The following is a 17,047-nucleotide window of genomic DNA, read 5'->3' as shown; positions in this document are numbered from 1 at the left end:
GAGTTATTGCCACTCACGCATGTGCAGTTCGTACGTGCTTCTTGGCCGTCGGCTGAAGTCTTTGCGGTGTGTTCCAGTGCGACACATGGCCAAGACGCAGGAGACGTGAGGCGACGTTCTGTCGGGACGTGTTCTTTGGTGTTCCTTGGTGTCAGTTTGGTGTGTAAGGAGTCGGACATTTAGTTAAGAGCCTCAGAACAAAAGGTACACAGCATCCCAGTAACATTATCTCTAGAACTGTGTAAAAGTGTTCAATAAAAACCACAGCTACCCTGGTGTGAGTCCAGGACTTTTAAAATCTCTGTGGTGAGCCACAACGTTCTGGCGTTTTCAGAGCGGGGAGAGAAAGTCCAGACTCGATTGAAGCTGGTCTGGAAACAGACTAATACAGGCAGGCACACTCCAGGAGATATTCCAGACCTGCCAACCAGCTCCCTCAAAAATGTCCTAAATGTTGCAACGAACCCAAGAGTTGTCTAACTTGAATTTTGACAGGAATTGCATGATTTATATGCGTCTGCTCCTCTAAAGCTGGACCTGGAAGCCTAAGGTGTGAACTGAGAAAATCAAATCAATCTCTAATTGTTTTCATTTTATACACACATAGGCAAGGTCCTCCAACAACTGAGCAGCAATCCTGACCCAGGATCATTACGCATGGCTGCAGCTTCTTAAGGCACCAACAGTCACTAATCTCCTTTAATCTATCAACAGCAGTTTGTCTCAGTTGTCATTATAGGTCATACAAAAGCTATTATTTAGTTAACAGATAATAACCCTAATATTTGAATAGTTTACAGAATGTCTCAATAGAAAATAGTTTAAATAACAAAAACGTATTGGAACATATAACATCCTGTGTCTCACCTTATTTTTATTTCCACGTCTTCATATCTCAATCACTGTATGCCTGGTGGCATGTTATGTGGGAGGTTAACGCATTCTTACTAAACACTCTTCCTTTATAATGGATTTAATAAAGCTGCTGAACCAGTAAATACAAATCACATTATTCTCTACTCTAACTTAAATTAACAGACAATCTGCACTCTTCCTTTATAAATACCAGTTTATGTTTTTGAAGAGGCAAAGGCATGGTTTTATGTGCACACATCGTCTATACATCTTGCCTTAATCAAACATCATATTGACAGTAGCTTCAAACTGTTTCTGGATAGATGTTTGGTCAATGGAACGGTTCAACAAGGCACATGTTTAGCCTGCATCCAGCAGATACAAAACTATTCCCCTGGTAGGAAGGCAAGTGTCCCTCCTAGGCTTGGTTTGTGGATGTACGAAGCTTTGTTGAGATCCTGATTTTGGTAATGATCAGCCAATCCTTCTGCGCAGCTGTGATCTGTATCCTCAGACAGGAAGAGGCAGAGGTGTACTTTTTGTCCATCTCTTGGATCTCAAACAACCCATTTTTGAACGTCCCAACTGTCTGGAACTCTTTACAACTCCTGTCTTTCTCTGTGGTGATCACGTCATGGCCTATCTCCACCTGAGCTGACTCTAGGAGGTCTTTGCCCCCTGACCCTGTTTCTACCATAATCCCTGTCACTAGTGTAGGGCCTCTGAACACCACAGTCAGGTGATTACCTTTTTCTGGGGAGCGTCCCCAAAAGAAATCCTCCCCAGCGTCCCAGGCCAGTTTGGGAAAATGTTTTTTGTAGGAGGACATATCAGTATAAACCTCAGCCAGAGGATTGGTATACTGCTCCTCAAAGTCCTTGTCCTTAAGCTTGTTGTATGTGCCTTGGAACGAGGAGAAGGTTCCCATGTGTTGGAACAGCGAGGGTTTGAAAAGGATTGGCTCTTTCTGGGTCATCAAATCTCGGAAGCGACCCATTAACCAGTCGCAAGGCATTTCCTGGTAGAAGAGGAAGAGAAAGCGTGCCAGGAGAGGAAGCTGGGCTGATTTGTAGAGCTTGCCGATATAACCGAGGGCCGAGAACTCCAGCATCGCCCAGGTGGTCTTCTTCGCCTCTTGCTCCGCCACACGCCTCTTGATGGTGGAAAGGAAATTCTTGGCAGAGAAAACGTCGTCTTCGATCTGGAGGTAGTATTGACCCAGACTAGCACTGTAAAGGATCAGGAAGGAGTAATCCAGGTTCTGCTTGGAGCGAAACGATACCCTTTCAGGAAGATCGTTGTAGTTCCTCTTAAGACCTGGAGGATAAACACAGAGACTTGGATCAGAATCACAGCATCAAACAGGAGGGAGACCAGGTTTCCCACCTTTGCGGGCCTGCAAAGCATTTTTATAATTTGTTCTAGAAATTGAGACAATTTCCTGCATTTGATTGACAGTTGCCCGAACAGTCGAAACTTGGCTTTTAACCAATGGCTGTTCAGAAAACAAAAGACCCGACCCATTAAGCGACATAAGCGGCCTCTTAGGGCCCCGCAGCCAATAGGGGCCCCCTAGCAAAAAATGAATTTAAAAAAAAGTCTCAGTAGACATCGTCGCCGTGATAAGTATGTTTAATTAATGTTGTTAATATGCCTAGATTGTCTACTCTCAAAGTCATGTATTATATGATTGAGTCAAAAATATAATACATTAACCGTGCTTTACCTGAACCTCATCATGACACTAGAGAGGACGGCAGGAATGTAATTTCCCGTAATTTCCCGTGTTCAGTGACACCAGACCAATCACCAGAGTTGCATGGAAATAAACATCTGTCTTATTGGCTGACAGGTACCTATCCTGTGAGCTGTGACAATGTTTAAACTGTCAGTCGGACTCAGAGTTTCTGAAGATGGACATAAGAACATTTTTTCTTAAAAAAAACGACAATTCTCAAGTGGTAGCTCACAAAACAACCCCAGAGCCACAGGTAAACAAGGTGTGTAAATGTCAGTAAACTTCCAAGTTATGCGAACATGTAAGCAAAGCATAAATTACAGCTACGTTGACGTTACTTTGAATCGCGGGGGTAAGCTAAACCGTTAGCAAGTAGCTATAGCCAGACGCGCCGGATTCATTTTAGAAGTGGGGGGGGGCCAAAAAAAGTGCGTGTGTATGGCCCAATCCCAAACCACGCCCTACACCCTACCCCTACACACTCCCCCTCCGTGACGGAGTGAACTCCGTGGAGTGACACATGAGGCTCCCTCCTGTCAGATGGAGGGAGTAAATACAGCAGCAAGCTTTGGGACAAACTCCCCTCTCTCCGGCAGAAACAGGAAATGCCGTAACTGTATCTAGGCCTAACAACGGTTTCAAATCAGCATCTCTTTGACAAAAATGTAAATGAATAACTCAAATAAAACTCCAAACATCTTTAATTGTGTTACTTTTTTGTAAAGCTCTTTTAGTTTTAAACCTGATGTTTATAAGCTTCTTAGTTTTTGCAACAGTCTGTAAATATACACAACTTTATAATAAAATGCACACAATTACCTTTTTCTAGACTAAACACAGGTATGATCCTAAGTTAAAAAAATATGAGGTTATCATGAGGTTGTTAACATCGCAATTTATTACTATCGTTTAGTGGTTTTGCAAAGAATGAACTACTCTCTGTTTGTGTACCATTCTGCGTTGAAGTACCTTCTCTTTGCTCAAATAATCTACTAGCGGCCTCCTTTTTTCCTCCATGCAGTCGGAACCAGTCTGTTTCGGTTCAACAACGGCGGCGGCGGTTTTGACAGTCTCTGTGGCAGAGCTGCTGCTTTTGGGTTCATCTGGCTTCGCTGTTTGAAGAAGGTCCAGGCTCCGGAGATGTGGATGTCAGGAATGTGACCTTCCAGTTGTTAAATTTAAGTTTAGATTGACTGTATTTAGTTTTCTTCTGCGCTGGTTCTTCTGACATGTTTGCAAGTGTATATATTCTTTCTATCTCTAGGTTAACGGCTGACACACACAGAACAACGTAACAAATAAAGTAAACAACGTAACAAATAAACAAATCTAAGCTTTTTTATTGGTTGTAATTTAGGGTACATGGATACATTTGAATGGTGTGATAATGTCCTATTTGATTGGGTTAAAATGTAGGCCTACATATTCTTCCTGTTATGTCCGCCTGCTTTATTTTACCTAATGCAAAGTGACCTGCTCCATCGAAATCAGTCGCATTGACCCGAAGACACATTTTGATTCCTAGCTTTCTAATGATATCAGCATTGTTTTTGTAGGCTACTCCAAATATTAAGCAAAATATGTCATTATATAAGGACTGTTACAGAGTCATCATTTTGAGAAAAAGGCCTTTAAAGTTTTCTCTTCTCTGGAATCCATCGATCTGATTGATTATTAGTGGAGCAAATTATCAAAATACTACGGAGGGGAAATATTTTTGTTTGGATTACTGCACTCACGGGAAACACCGGCTGTTGTTATGCCTGTTGTGACGTTAAGTTACTCTGTTCTCCGCTTGTAATTATTATTACGTTATGCCGTTACAAGCTTTAAAGTTGTATTTATCATCTGAATTTGCCGAAACAAGTTTAATATTCTGAAAGCCAAGACTTTGTTTAATTGAAATCAGATGAAAACAAACTGTAACGGACCCTGCTGTGTTAGCTATGATTATATGCCTTACATTCATAATTTCAGCGGGAGGGAGGGGGCGCGGCGCTGTGGAAGAGCAGAGTGGCCAGTGAGAGGCGAGCTGTGGTCTTCCCTTTACAAGCTTAAAAAATGCCTGTAGCTAATGAGATTGAATATAACAATCAAAAATAACAAAATATACACAGCTAGATCAGATCGCGTTTTAGATGCGACTTTACAGTAGAGGGGAATTATTTAAACGGGATTTGTACAGTTTTCCGCGGCATCTGCTGCTGCGAAAATGTGGGGCAGGGCTGAAAAGTGGGGGGGGGCAATGGCCCCCCCGCTTCCGGCGCCCTTGGCTATAGCTAGCCAGATATATTAAATAAACACTTTGTCATACAATCTAAATGTAATGTGTTTTAGCGTTACCTGGTGATTTCAAAGAAAGCTCTCTGGGAAATGTTGACTTACTGTTCGACATGAAGCTAGAAGCTACCTCACAGTACACAGTTGATCCTGAGTCCTGTCAGTTAAAGTGTTTCATAGTTAGCTTAGCTAAGCATCAACCTAGCACTGAAATATATGGATGTTATGTGACAGTATTTCTGAGAAAAAGTCAGCTGAAATGGTGGCATAGTTGCCACTGCTTTACGTGTCGACAGCATGTTTGAACGTATTTGCAGCAGTAAATGTGGCTGTTTGGCCACTGACGTTGCCATAACAACACCTGAATTTAAATGTGCAACCTCTTTTTGTGACAGATTTTTGCATGAAATTATAATTCTTCTGAATGATATTCATATTGACAGCTAGTTTCTATGTGAACATTATGAGATGGACAGCCAGAGAGAATAAATGAAAAACAGTTATGAAATACTATATGACAAAACAAGATTAGAGTTTAAGTGATTACAAAATATCCATAAAGAAAAATCTGTTTACAGTTCTGTTTCATATGGGTGTTGAGAGATGTATCCATAGATCTCTTAATTTTGCTCTCAAAGTGCACCAGATTGATGCTTTTAACTTAAATATTTAAAAACAATTCTTCCCGGGGGAGCATGCCCCCGGACCCCCCTAGAAGAGGTTAGGTCCGCTGTGTTTACATGCTTATTTATACAATATGTGTGCTTATGCTAACATCATAAGACAAAAGTTGGTTCCGTGTTGTGTGTAGTGGGAACGCGCTAGAGTGAGGGGGGCCCCCAAGCCAAAGCTCGCTTAGGGCCCCCAAAAGTCTAGGGCCGGGCCCTGGAACTCAGTCAATCCAAAGGCTGGAAATGTATTTACTTATAGGTTAAAGGTGGGGTAGGTAAGTTTGAGAAACTGGCTCGAGATACACTTTTAGTTATATTCCATGGAATGCTCTTAACATCCCGATAGCAATGAATATTTTAAGTGCTTTGATAAAAAAATCCATAAAAAAATGTAATCTGTGGAAGCCGTAGTACTGTAAAAAGCACGACCAATCATCTGAGCTGGCCCGGCTAAAATAACTGGATGGCCTACCTGCCTGTCAGCCTTCCATCTGTGCACAAACTTATCTCGTGCCCTCATTGGTCATGTGCGCGTTCGTGTGTGTTGGAGGAGGGGCTCTGTAAGGAAGTGGCAGATGTTTTCCGGTTGAGTATTTTCAAATTCTAGCGCACTCGAGCTGGTTTCTCTGAAATGACCTACCCCAACTTTAAGTGGGCAGGGGGCGATTCCCAGAGAGTTTTTGTCAGATTTGCCAGAGTTTTTTTCTCCAGCTCCAGGGTCAGAGATTGCAAACAAATATTGTGTTTTGTTGGAAAAAAAACATTTCAAACCAAATGTACAGTATAAATGTCCTCTAGACTAGAGCGATGGTAGTATTCAGTATGCTTTACTTGAGTAAAGTACCAATACATTAGTCAAAATATTTCATTACAAGTAAAGTAAAAGCACAAAGGTTTTATCAGCAAAATGAACTTAAATAATAAAAAGTAAAAAGAATAGTTGTGCAGAGTTACATAAATGACCTTTATGTGTGTATATCATTATATTTATACATGACATTTCCAGATAATATTGTTGCATCACGTAGAATTTGACTAAAAACAAAGTTCTGGTTGACTTTTTGTTAAATATGTATATCATTTGATTCTCTTGTAACTCCACTAGTTTAATTTTAAGAGATGCATTTTGTTATAAAAAGATAAAGCTGTTAAATGAATGCAGTGGAGCCAAATTACATTATTTCCATTTTAAATGTGGTGGAATAGAAGTATAAAGTAGCATTAAATGGCAATACTTAATATAGTACGAGTACCTCAAAATTGTATTTAAGTACAGTGCTTGAGTAAATGTACTTAGTTACTTCCCACCTCTGGTCCTTTAATTGCATAGTTTGTGAAACCAAATCAATATATAAAGCGTTATATTTCTAAGCTAATAGTTTCAATAGAATTTTGGATTTTTTTAGGGTCAGAAGGACATTACTGAAATGTAAACCCCCTCTTAGCATCGCAGTGACTTGTCCCACATTGTCCCACACAAACTCTTTGCCCACATGTGTCCTGTTGGCATTTGTTTCCCCCATCACTTCACACTGGCTTATCCACCCTGATCATATCACTCGTCCTCTGTTTTTATGATTATATTGTGTTGTTTTTGTGCTAATTTGTTTTGTTTGGTGTTTTGTGTACATTGTCGGCAACCTTGAGAGCCTTGAAAGGCGCCTTTCTAAATAAAGTGTATTATTATTATGAATGAATGTGTCCACTGGTATGAGCACACATGTACTATACCTGTATAAGGAGGGTACATCTCCTGAGGAACGTGGAGGACCACCAGCTGGCCTTGCTCCAGCTCCAAGGCAAATGCAGTTTTGATCTCAGTCACTGTGCTGACTCTCCAGCTGATATCGAAGTCTGCTAGCAGCACCACCACCACCATGGAAGAGCGCTCTTCAGGAGAAGACTGGGAGAAGAGGGACTGCAGGGTGGGGATGAGATAGCTTCCCTTCGCCCTCTTCACAGAGGACAGTCCTACTGATAAAAACCCTGAGACATGTCGGGAAGCAACAGTGAGATAGGTGGGTTTTGTATCATTCAAGAACATCAATCTAAAGGCTGTGCATTGTAAACCCAGTTGTAATGTTGAATCATGTTTCACCATGCACAAGGCTAAAAGTTAAAAGGACTTGAATTGAATCTTTTGAAAAAAACGCTTTCTATTTGAGGCCGGAAAGAAGTGTGAAGTCCATGCGTTAAACTAGGATGAGGTGATTTACATACAGCAGCAGTGTTGTCAAGCACTACACAAGTTACACATATTTGTAAAGCAATTCATATTAATATTAGCAGCAAGTATATAAAAACTCATAATAGAAAGGACATATATCACTAAAGTATCTTAATAATGCACAATATAAAGAAAATATTGAATACAATATAAAAAAAATATACAATCTCACTAAGCTCCATACATATAGAAATATACTACAGACACATATTGGCATTGGATTATATATACATTACAATTATAACATGCATGCAACTTGATCCCTACTAATGAATCTATTTGGCATATCTTTTTAGAAGCTTAAATGCTACTGTGAAGCGTGGTTTTGCATTTCACCATGTGAAATGCAAAACAGTGTTTGTGTAACCTGATCTGCCTGAATTGGGTGCGTTTGGTATGTGACCGTGATGTAGCTCCTTTATAGCAAAACGTTAGCTTTTTACTTCTAGCTTTTGCATTCAAGCTTCAAGATATTTAAGTATCATAAACGTGTTTGTGCCATACATTTATTTTCTGCCATTCTTTTGAAAACCAATGTAAAAATCCCATTGGATTTTGTGGAGGGCACGATGGTAACCTTCACGAATACATCATCGATGCACCGTGATTGTGATATATGCAATGTGAAGGGATGTGTACAACAATGCATTCCATATTTCTCTCGGTCAGATCTAAGGCACTTTAGCACTTTGCACGCCTAGAAAGCGTAACGATGATTTGGAAACCATTTTTATTTTCAACTCTTTCAATAGCCTTTTGTTTTTTTTTGTTCACAGTTAATGAAAATGGCATCACTTTAACTTTATATGAACAAAAAGGGTCCGACATTATGATACTCACTCTGTTGAGTAGATGGTGCTCCAGCCAGCAGCTGGTAGGACACATTGAGAGGGAGGTAATCCCCCTGCTCCACCCAGGACTCCTTACTAACCAGCCTCTGTACGCTCCACGTTAACTCATTTGTAATCACCTTCTGTGACTCGCCCTGCAAAACAAATACAAGCATGTTTGATTAGAATCTGCATACATGACCTCCCCTGCTTTGTGATGAAGCATTATGACACGGTTTACATTACAGTGAAGAGCATGACACAGAGATTAACCTCTGATGTTTTGCTCTTTGTAAAGCAACAGCAGAACAGCTGAGGTTTTCTTTTAAGGCCACACCTTCAAGTCTCATTATAAAATAGGTTGTGTGTACTTACAGCAATAAGCAAGTTTGATTGGCTCATGTAGTACAATCCTCCGACAAGAAGCAGCACTGCCAAAATGTTTTTCCAAAAAATACGCATTTCCTGTTGTGTGTACAATCACACACAAACACACACAAACACACACACACACACACACACACACACACACACACACACAGGATACTTGGTTACGCTGGTGTGTAACTCAGTCAGCACCACAGTAAATAATTCAGCTAACAGTTAATGAATGTTTTAGAAGGCTCAGAAACAGCAACAAGTCACTCTGAACCTAAACCCAGCAGCTCTGCTGTGTGTTGCTATCGAGCCTCATTTACAACACTATCAGTAAAACGAGTATCAGTATTGTTACGACCCTGGGTCGTTATGTCATTTGAGTGCAGATATTTCCCCCTCCTCCTGTGTCTGTGTGTGTGAGCAAGCAGGTGGTGCCCGTTGGCTGATTAGCTGCCTTCAACCTGCTGATTGGTCCACCTGAAGAAGAGGGGAGCATTTAAGCTGCAGCCATGCAGTCCTTCTGCCCTCCCTCTGACTACTACTCCCAACACTGTTGCGTATTTATATCTGTTCTGTTGTGCTGTGGGTAGTGATGGCAAAATGAAGCTTTGAATGAAGCGTCAAACCACTTGGACAATTGTGTCGGAAATAGGTTCATTTCTCGAAGCTTCAGTTACAGCGACCTCTCCTGGCGAAGTGCAAGGCTGCAGTGGGTTTAACGTATCTTTGCCTTGAAAAATATTCGATGCACACACACACTTAGACTGAATATCATGTTCTATTTGCAATTAAAGATTGATAATTGTGTGTATTGGATTATTGAGAAGAGACTAGAGAGTGCTAGACATGTTTTTGGGCGGAGAGGGCCTTTTATCAGTTATTAAAGTTGAAAAGCAATGATTAAAATACGTCCATTCCGGGATTTGAACCAGCTGCGCGGAGGACATCGCCGCATTCGGGCCGCCGGCTTTACCCACTGGGCTATCTATTCCTTGAAATATTTTCATATTACTGATAATTGTCTTTTTGTTCACAACTTCTCCACATTTCAAAGTGTTTCCCAGAACGACCTATCTTTCTTCCTGGCTTGCTCTATAATGATACTACAATTCAAATGCAATACCAGCAACAACTCAACAGCAACAACGCAAACTACGGCAACAACCCACACATTGTGCATTGTTTAGAGCATAAAGTGTTGAAGCACTCAAGTTTGAAACTGTTTCAACCTGTCAGAATCGAGACGAGGCAGTGCATTGAATCGCGTGAATGGACCGCGAACCAGTCAAGTGATTCATTCAGGAAATTAAGCAGTTGCTGCTTCGGACGTCACATGTCACGTGATTTGAAGCAAGCTTCGAAGCACTGCTTCTATGGAATAGGAAGTCCAGATTTGAAGCTCCGTTCGAAGCTTCAGTGTCAAACTGCCATCACTAACTGTGGGTGTACTTATACTGTACACCGGTCCTCTTGCTTGTTTTGAAACCTCAGAAATAGAAACTACGTTAACCTGTCCTTGTGGACGCTTTCATTTGTGTGAAAGTGTGAAACCCACCCAATTCTCGTTTTTTCTGTTTATACGTCAGAGTAAGTAAGAACCTTGTACGTTTATTTTTCTTATTTGTTAGGCAATATTTATGTGTTCAGAGATTAGTTTGTTTTGTGGGTTGTTGCGCCGCTTTGTTTGTTTGTAGCCTTTATTTAACCAGGTGAAGCCCCTTGAGATCAAAAGATCTCTTTTTCAAGGGTGACCTGCAGGAAAACCTGTAAAACCTTTGGTAATTAAAATGACCGACCGGCATTCTCTGTCTCGGTGTTCTTGGGAGTGGGAAGAGTGTAAATGTTGTGCTGCGCCTAGGTTCCCCTAGACCTGGGCGTAACGAGGGATGTTTTATAGTAATACTATATGTTAGGGAAATATTTCCCTGGGCCCATCACTTTGACCCAGTTTCAGTCTGTACTGCCCTCACTGAGCAGCTGATGATTGAGGTTATAGTGTTAACTTGTCATGCAAAAGGTTGATCATTCTCTCGGATACATACATGGGCCTTGGGAAATATGTCCCCAACACTATCATTAGACAATGCTTATACACTCGGAAGTATTTAGTAAAATACACTTTTTCACACATATCATTCATCACAAACGCCCCTCGTTTTTTTAAATGCATTATTTGTGAATTGATATGTTCTTAGTAATGTGTTTAATTTGCTCTTTGTACTGCACTGTTAGTGTTGAGTTTTATTATAAGTGTTACTATTGTTATTATTATGCTGCTGTGTATTCTATATTTTGTAACTCTGGCACAAGAATTTCATATCTTACTTTTCAAAAGTGACTGCTGTGTCTTTTACTTTCTAGGTTAGATATAAACATGTTTCTAGGTTTACATGACTTAATCCCAGCATACCGTTTTTATTTTTATTTAAATGTAAGATGTTATTTACAGTCATTTTTGTATATGAGATGTTCATCTGTCAACTGTAACTCAGCAGCAGTATTTTGTGCTGTAGTTACCATACATGGCCAACAATGCGGGTAGTGTCAAATAAAGTCTACTTGAGCTACTATCTAATAACCTCTTGGGGCAACACAAACTATTACAGATACACTAAAACGTGTGTTATGTACTTTTTGCAAGTTTGATTCCCTATTTCCACCGTTGTTCACTTCTTTGTGTTTCATTGTATCTTCTCTAGTTGCATTTGGACTATGGCTGGCTCTGTTGCCAAAATAATGTTTAAGAGACAAAAGAGGTAGGGCGTTTATAGTAGAGAACGGGGAAGCAGAGGAACTGTACATCTAAAGAGAATTCACTGGAAGGTCACCCTTCGATTTATATTTAGCAAAGACAGGCAGCTCCCCCCTGCTCTGTTCCAACTCACTGGCAGACATGGATTACATTATAGTGCAGTGATCGAGGTAACATGTTTGAATGTAATGTCTGTCCAACAATGGGAGCAGGACTTTATTCAGGTTCACGCTATTTGTTTTAATCCAATTGACCTAGCTTCTATTTCCGTCATACACTATACAATCAGACCTCTTTCTTATCTTTCATTATATTCATCTACTTCAAATTGAAAACAATACTTACAGCAGAGCGGATATTAAATCGTGTTGCCTAAACATGATTGACAGGACAGGTGTGCCTGTGTGAGTTGAAGGGCAGAAGAGTTTTCTTTTTTTGTGCAATACCCATAATAAAGCAGCCAAAGAATGCTGTATTCTGAAGGGACGTTTTAAAGCGATAGCCCAGATATGACCACAGGCTGTTTCAGTGACAGTAAGTTACATTAGGAACTTTTGTGGAGTTATGAAATGCGTGTGCTGGTTATAACAGAGAAAACCATGTTCATTCTCTACATGAATAGGCTTATTTTTACCTACGTTTCAACTGCGAACTGAGCCAACTACGTTAACTACGCCAGCATCATTACGTTTAACGCTAATCACATACAGCAGCCTCGCGACAGTATAAACAGGCTATGTATCGGTAATGCAATATCGGCTAATAAACATAACGGAAGCACGTACGACTTTCCAACAACATAAACAAAGACAGCGTAATGTATTACGCTAAAAACATAATAAAAGTGTCCGCCACGAGCAGTTACGGAAACATTTCTGTTGATATAGAAACTTCTATCCATGACGCCACTCACCGTCCGCTGGTCCTGCTCCTTGAAATTTCACTTGTAATGGGACGGCAGCATCGCAGCGGGGAAATGACTCGCCTGTTGACTGTACCACATTAACCAGTGTTAACACCCACTGTCGACTGCACTTAAACCCCTACATGGAGGTTACCACACCTCTCTTTCTACCACCCTTTCTTCACCACGCTGTATGGGCGCGAGGACATTGAGCCAGCAGGTGGCCGCGTGGCTTCAGAAGAGCAGGTATGTCGTCACTGTTATCGCGATTCGCGACTGTAGGCCACTGGATGAAGTAGCTAAACCTGGTAGCTAAAAAAAACAGCATAGTATGCTGGTCTATGCTGGGCTGGTCACCAGCATCCATCTATCACCAGTTTATTTTTAATAATAGTATTAAATATACCCTGCTGGGAGCTTACCAGGATTCCAGGTGACCAGCATACATTAAATACTGGTATGATTATTTAAACCAGAGAACATAAATATATTACAAAGATTCATTGTGTCATGTATTCTGGTATCTACCAAAAATAAAGACATTGTATAGTGTTCATAACAGTATTTTAATTTAATAAATAGCTAGTTAATATAATAAAATACACAGTAACAATACAATAATCATACAAATAAAAACCAACCTGCAAATCAACCTATACATCAAAATAAATATATGATCTAAAACCGTAATACATAGAATTCAATATTTAAATGGTAACAAAAACAGTAACACTATGTATGATAAGAAAAAAGCAACAAAGAAAGTGTTTTTAGTTTTTCCTTGTTCATGTCCATAATGTTTCCCGTTGTGTTGCGTCCAGCCTTTCCCAATCTGGCCTGCATCTCTGTCTGTTAAGCCACTTCTTCAAGCAAACTGAAAAGAAATGTACAGATATAAGTACACTATAAAAAAATAACTTGACATTTACGTTAATATTTGGGCTGCTGTGGTTGCCAGAACCATTAAAGTATAATACATTACAAGAAATGATGGTTGGCATAGACGTTACAGTCAACAATTGCTTATGGTGAACTTGTCTACAATGGCAAAAACAAATAGAGCGAGTGTACACGGTGTAGCTGTATTACAGTTGCAAGAAAAAGTATGTGAACCCTTTGGAATGACCTGGATTTCTGCATAAGTTGGTCATAAAATGTGTTCTGATCTTCATCTAAGTCACAACAATAGACAAACACAGTCTGCTTAAACTAATACCACACAAAAAATTATATGTTTTCATGTTTTTATTGAACACACCATGTAAACATTCACAGTGCAGGGTGGAAAAAGTATGTGAACCCCTAGGCTAAAGACTTCTTCAAGAGCTCATTGGAGTCAGGAGTCAGCCAACCTGGAGTCCAATCAATGAGACGAGATTGGAGGTGTTGGTTAACCTGTTAAGCCCGAAGGTCCCCGCCGGCGGTGACCCTGTTTTTTTTCTTCACGACACTGTGTCTCAGGGCATCTTAATATTTAAAAACCTATTAATGTGTTATACCTGATTAACGAGAAGAATCTCAGCTAACTGACGATACGAACCATTTTTACCGAAACAAAACACAAGTCTCACAATAAGCGTTAGCATGAGCCCTTAGCTAAAACGGGCAGATGCTACATCCGGTGCTAACTAGCAAAAAACGATCTTTAAAACTTAATATTTTCTGCACAAACTACATATCATCTGAAAGCTGATACTCCACAGATTATTTTGTTATAACTCTCATCATTGTAGGACACGAACTCACTGAGCTAGCAGCCAGAACAGAGAAGAAAAAAAACAAGTTTTCAAAACCATAACAATAATTATGTTTTACCGTTGCTGTTTTTCAAAGCTCATGTTAAAGGGTATAACAACGCTGCTTAAGGTTAATCCAATGTCTCTTAGTCACTTTAGAATTGTTCCTGATAATCTATCATTACATTCATGGTAGCAGAGTAGGTATAACGTTTCGCAGTCCCGAGCTAATGCTGTCTCACGTGCTGTTTACGCAAACCTCTCTCTACTTGACGTAAGTGTTTAGCGGGACTTACTAACTGTCACTCGATTCTATTGGCTCTAACGGTTCAGAAAAGGTGTCAATCACCCAAATCGACAAATGGGTTCCAAAGATATGATCCTGCGTAGTATAAACTACACCCGCTCCATTACGCATTACGCAGCACCACAGCAGGACAGCACCACAGCACGCAGCGACGATAGCAGGTAACAGGTAACAGAGCACATTTCAAGGATGTTGATTTCTTTGCTTTTAGATCTTTTTCTTGTGTATCCTCTTTCCATTTTAGCAAATAATGGCAGCCAGAAGGGAGAGCTTCACCACCGAGCAGGTGCTAGAGATGCTAGCTGACGATAGCGGGGCTATGATCATACCAGATGACTCTTCGTCGGATGATGAAGATCTCCTCCAGCCAGACCTGGATCCGGACAGTAGTGACTCGGATGTTGAACTTCCACCACGGGAAAGGTATGTAATCTCTCTGTTTTTATATATTACTTATGTGTTTGGTGGAACTGCGTCACAGTGCTAGCTTAGCCAAGAAGCTACAGGAATGATTAGGCAAAATGCTAAATAGTGTTACTTGTCTTTTTGGAGTTACATTTTCTAAATGAATGGCCAGTGAATGAATATATATATATATATATATATGTGTTTACTTATTTATTTGGTGTAATATTATTCATTTATAGTCCAATATTATCCTTTTTATATATTACTTTTGTGTTTGGTGGAACTGCATCACAGTGTTAGCTTAGCCAAGAAGCTACAGGAATGATTAGGCAAAATGCTAAATAGTGTTATTTGGCTCCATAGGAACACTTTGATGCACATTCAGTACCAGTGTGTGAGGTTGTGGTTGCGATGCCGATATCCGGACGCGTACAGCGAGGACTACAACATGACAATGAGGTGACTGGGGATGTCTGTTCAAAACATTGCAAACGTGAATAAATCATTTCAAATATGTATTTGTCTCCGACTTTCATTTTTAAATCGTTGTTAATGTGATGTTTAGTAGCTTTGATAGCTGTCTATACCTCCAGACAGCTTAAAAGTAAGACACAAGTTGTTTACTCACAGCCCGAATGCAGCATCGAGATCCGTGGCCAGCTGTGATCCTCTCCGATTAACTTGTGACAGGACTTAATTCTGTAGCTATTCTCCAGCGAGCAAGGTTTTTATTAAATACCTCCATCCCTCTCATCACAACAAGACTCTACACTGTGCAGAAAAAAAAGACGTAATCAGATTACTTTTAGATGACTTTCTTTTTCCTTAACAGATGGGTATGTTTTGGTGAACAGGAGACACAAAAAGCAAAAGGAAACTGAACGTGTTTTTACTGTTTAAATGGCTTATCAAGAGCACAACTGAAACATAACATCTGAAACGATGTAACAACATAATACACTTTTTGGGGATGCAGCTTGGGATGTGAGGAGTGAGGTTCAAATAGGGATGGAAAGAGCAGGTTGGTTTATCACAGGCGTTTATTAGCTCCAAACAAAGTATACACGGGTCTCCAACGTTGCCCGTGTGGGAACCTTCACAGGTCCTTTGGCGACCTTCCAAGATCCCGCCTACTGCAAAACCGCCCAGATCCAGGTTACGACATGCTTTTATTCCGGCACTGATTACCTGATTCCGATCAGCTGTCTGGCCTCCGGCCGAGCCACTCCCTTCACTCCAGCAGCCGGTGTTGCCGTTTAACTGGTTACACCGGGGAACTTGTGATATTCTAACGGTAGGAATGGGGCGTGTACTTTGAGGAGCCATTGTCGAATAACCAGAAAATACACATTTAGATCGCTTCTTTTGTTGTTTACATTTATCTTTTGGTATATTTGCAGGGTTGCCAACTCTCACGCATCTGGCGTGTGACACACGCTTTCACTCTCAATCTCACGCTCTCACGCTACCTAAACTATTCTCACGCCCAAAACAAGATGAACCGGCGATCGTTTTTGGTTGGTTATTTACAATGTTGAGTTGACAGCTGCTCAAGCTGTCGATCCGCTCCCTCCCCGCCCCCACCACTCTTAACAACGTTAACAGACAGCAGAGCAGTGGGAGCCGGTTGGTCAATCCCCGACCCGTATTGCGCATGCGCAGATCTAAGATCCAAGATCCAGTAGAAATTATAAAAAAGTAAAAGTCTGTTGCTTATTGTTCTACTAGGCCAAAATAGAGTCAAAGAGTATATGAGAGTGAGAGTGTGTTAATATATTTGGCAGTTTGGAGTAAGTCTGTAGATTTGTGTGTGTGTGTTTCATGTACAGATGAAGCGCTTCATTTCAGACGCCTACCCGTGCGGGTCCGTGATCTGCACGGGGTGGGCCCCTGCTGAAAAGGAAAACCCCCCGGCAGGACTTGATACGCCCCCTTGATAAATAAATGTAATTTCAATGAAA

General features: G+C 40.6%; 1 protein-coding gene across 1 annotated transcript; it reads right to left on the bottom strand.

Annotated features, from left to right (window-relative positions):
• Window positions 1–581: 581 nt before the first annotated feature.
• LOC117541494 (alpha-1,3-mannosyl-glycoprotein 4-beta-N-acetylglucosaminyltransferase C-like) lies at window positions 582–12,891 on the bottom strand. The gene is made up of 5 exons (XM_034208676.1): window positions 12,645–12,891; window positions 8,977–9,066; window positions 8,612–8,756; window positions 7,276–7,530; window positions 582–2,172 (listed from the first exon to the last, which is right to left on the bottom strand). The coding sequence occupies exons 2-5, from the start codon at window positions 9,061–9,063 to the stop codon at window positions 1,274–1,276; spliced, it is 1,386 nt and encodes a 461-aa protein (XP_034064567.1). The 5' UTR covers window positions 9,064–9,066; window positions 12,645–12,891; the 3' UTR covers window positions 582–1,273.
• Between the last annotated feature and the right edge of the window lie 4,156 nt (window positions 12,892–17,047).

The sequence above is a fragment of the Gymnodraco acuticeps genome, unplaced genomic scaffold (genome assembly GCF_902827175.1).
Source record: "Gymnodraco acuticeps unplaced genomic scaffold, fGymAcu1.1, whole genome shotgun sequence".
Lineage (NCBI taxonomy): Eukaryota > Metazoa > Chordata > Actinopteri > Perciformes > Bathydraconidae > Gymnodraco > Gymnodraco acuticeps.
The sequence above is the reverse complement of the archived record's forward strand: the minus strand, read 5'-3'. Positions and strand labels throughout refer to the sequence as shown.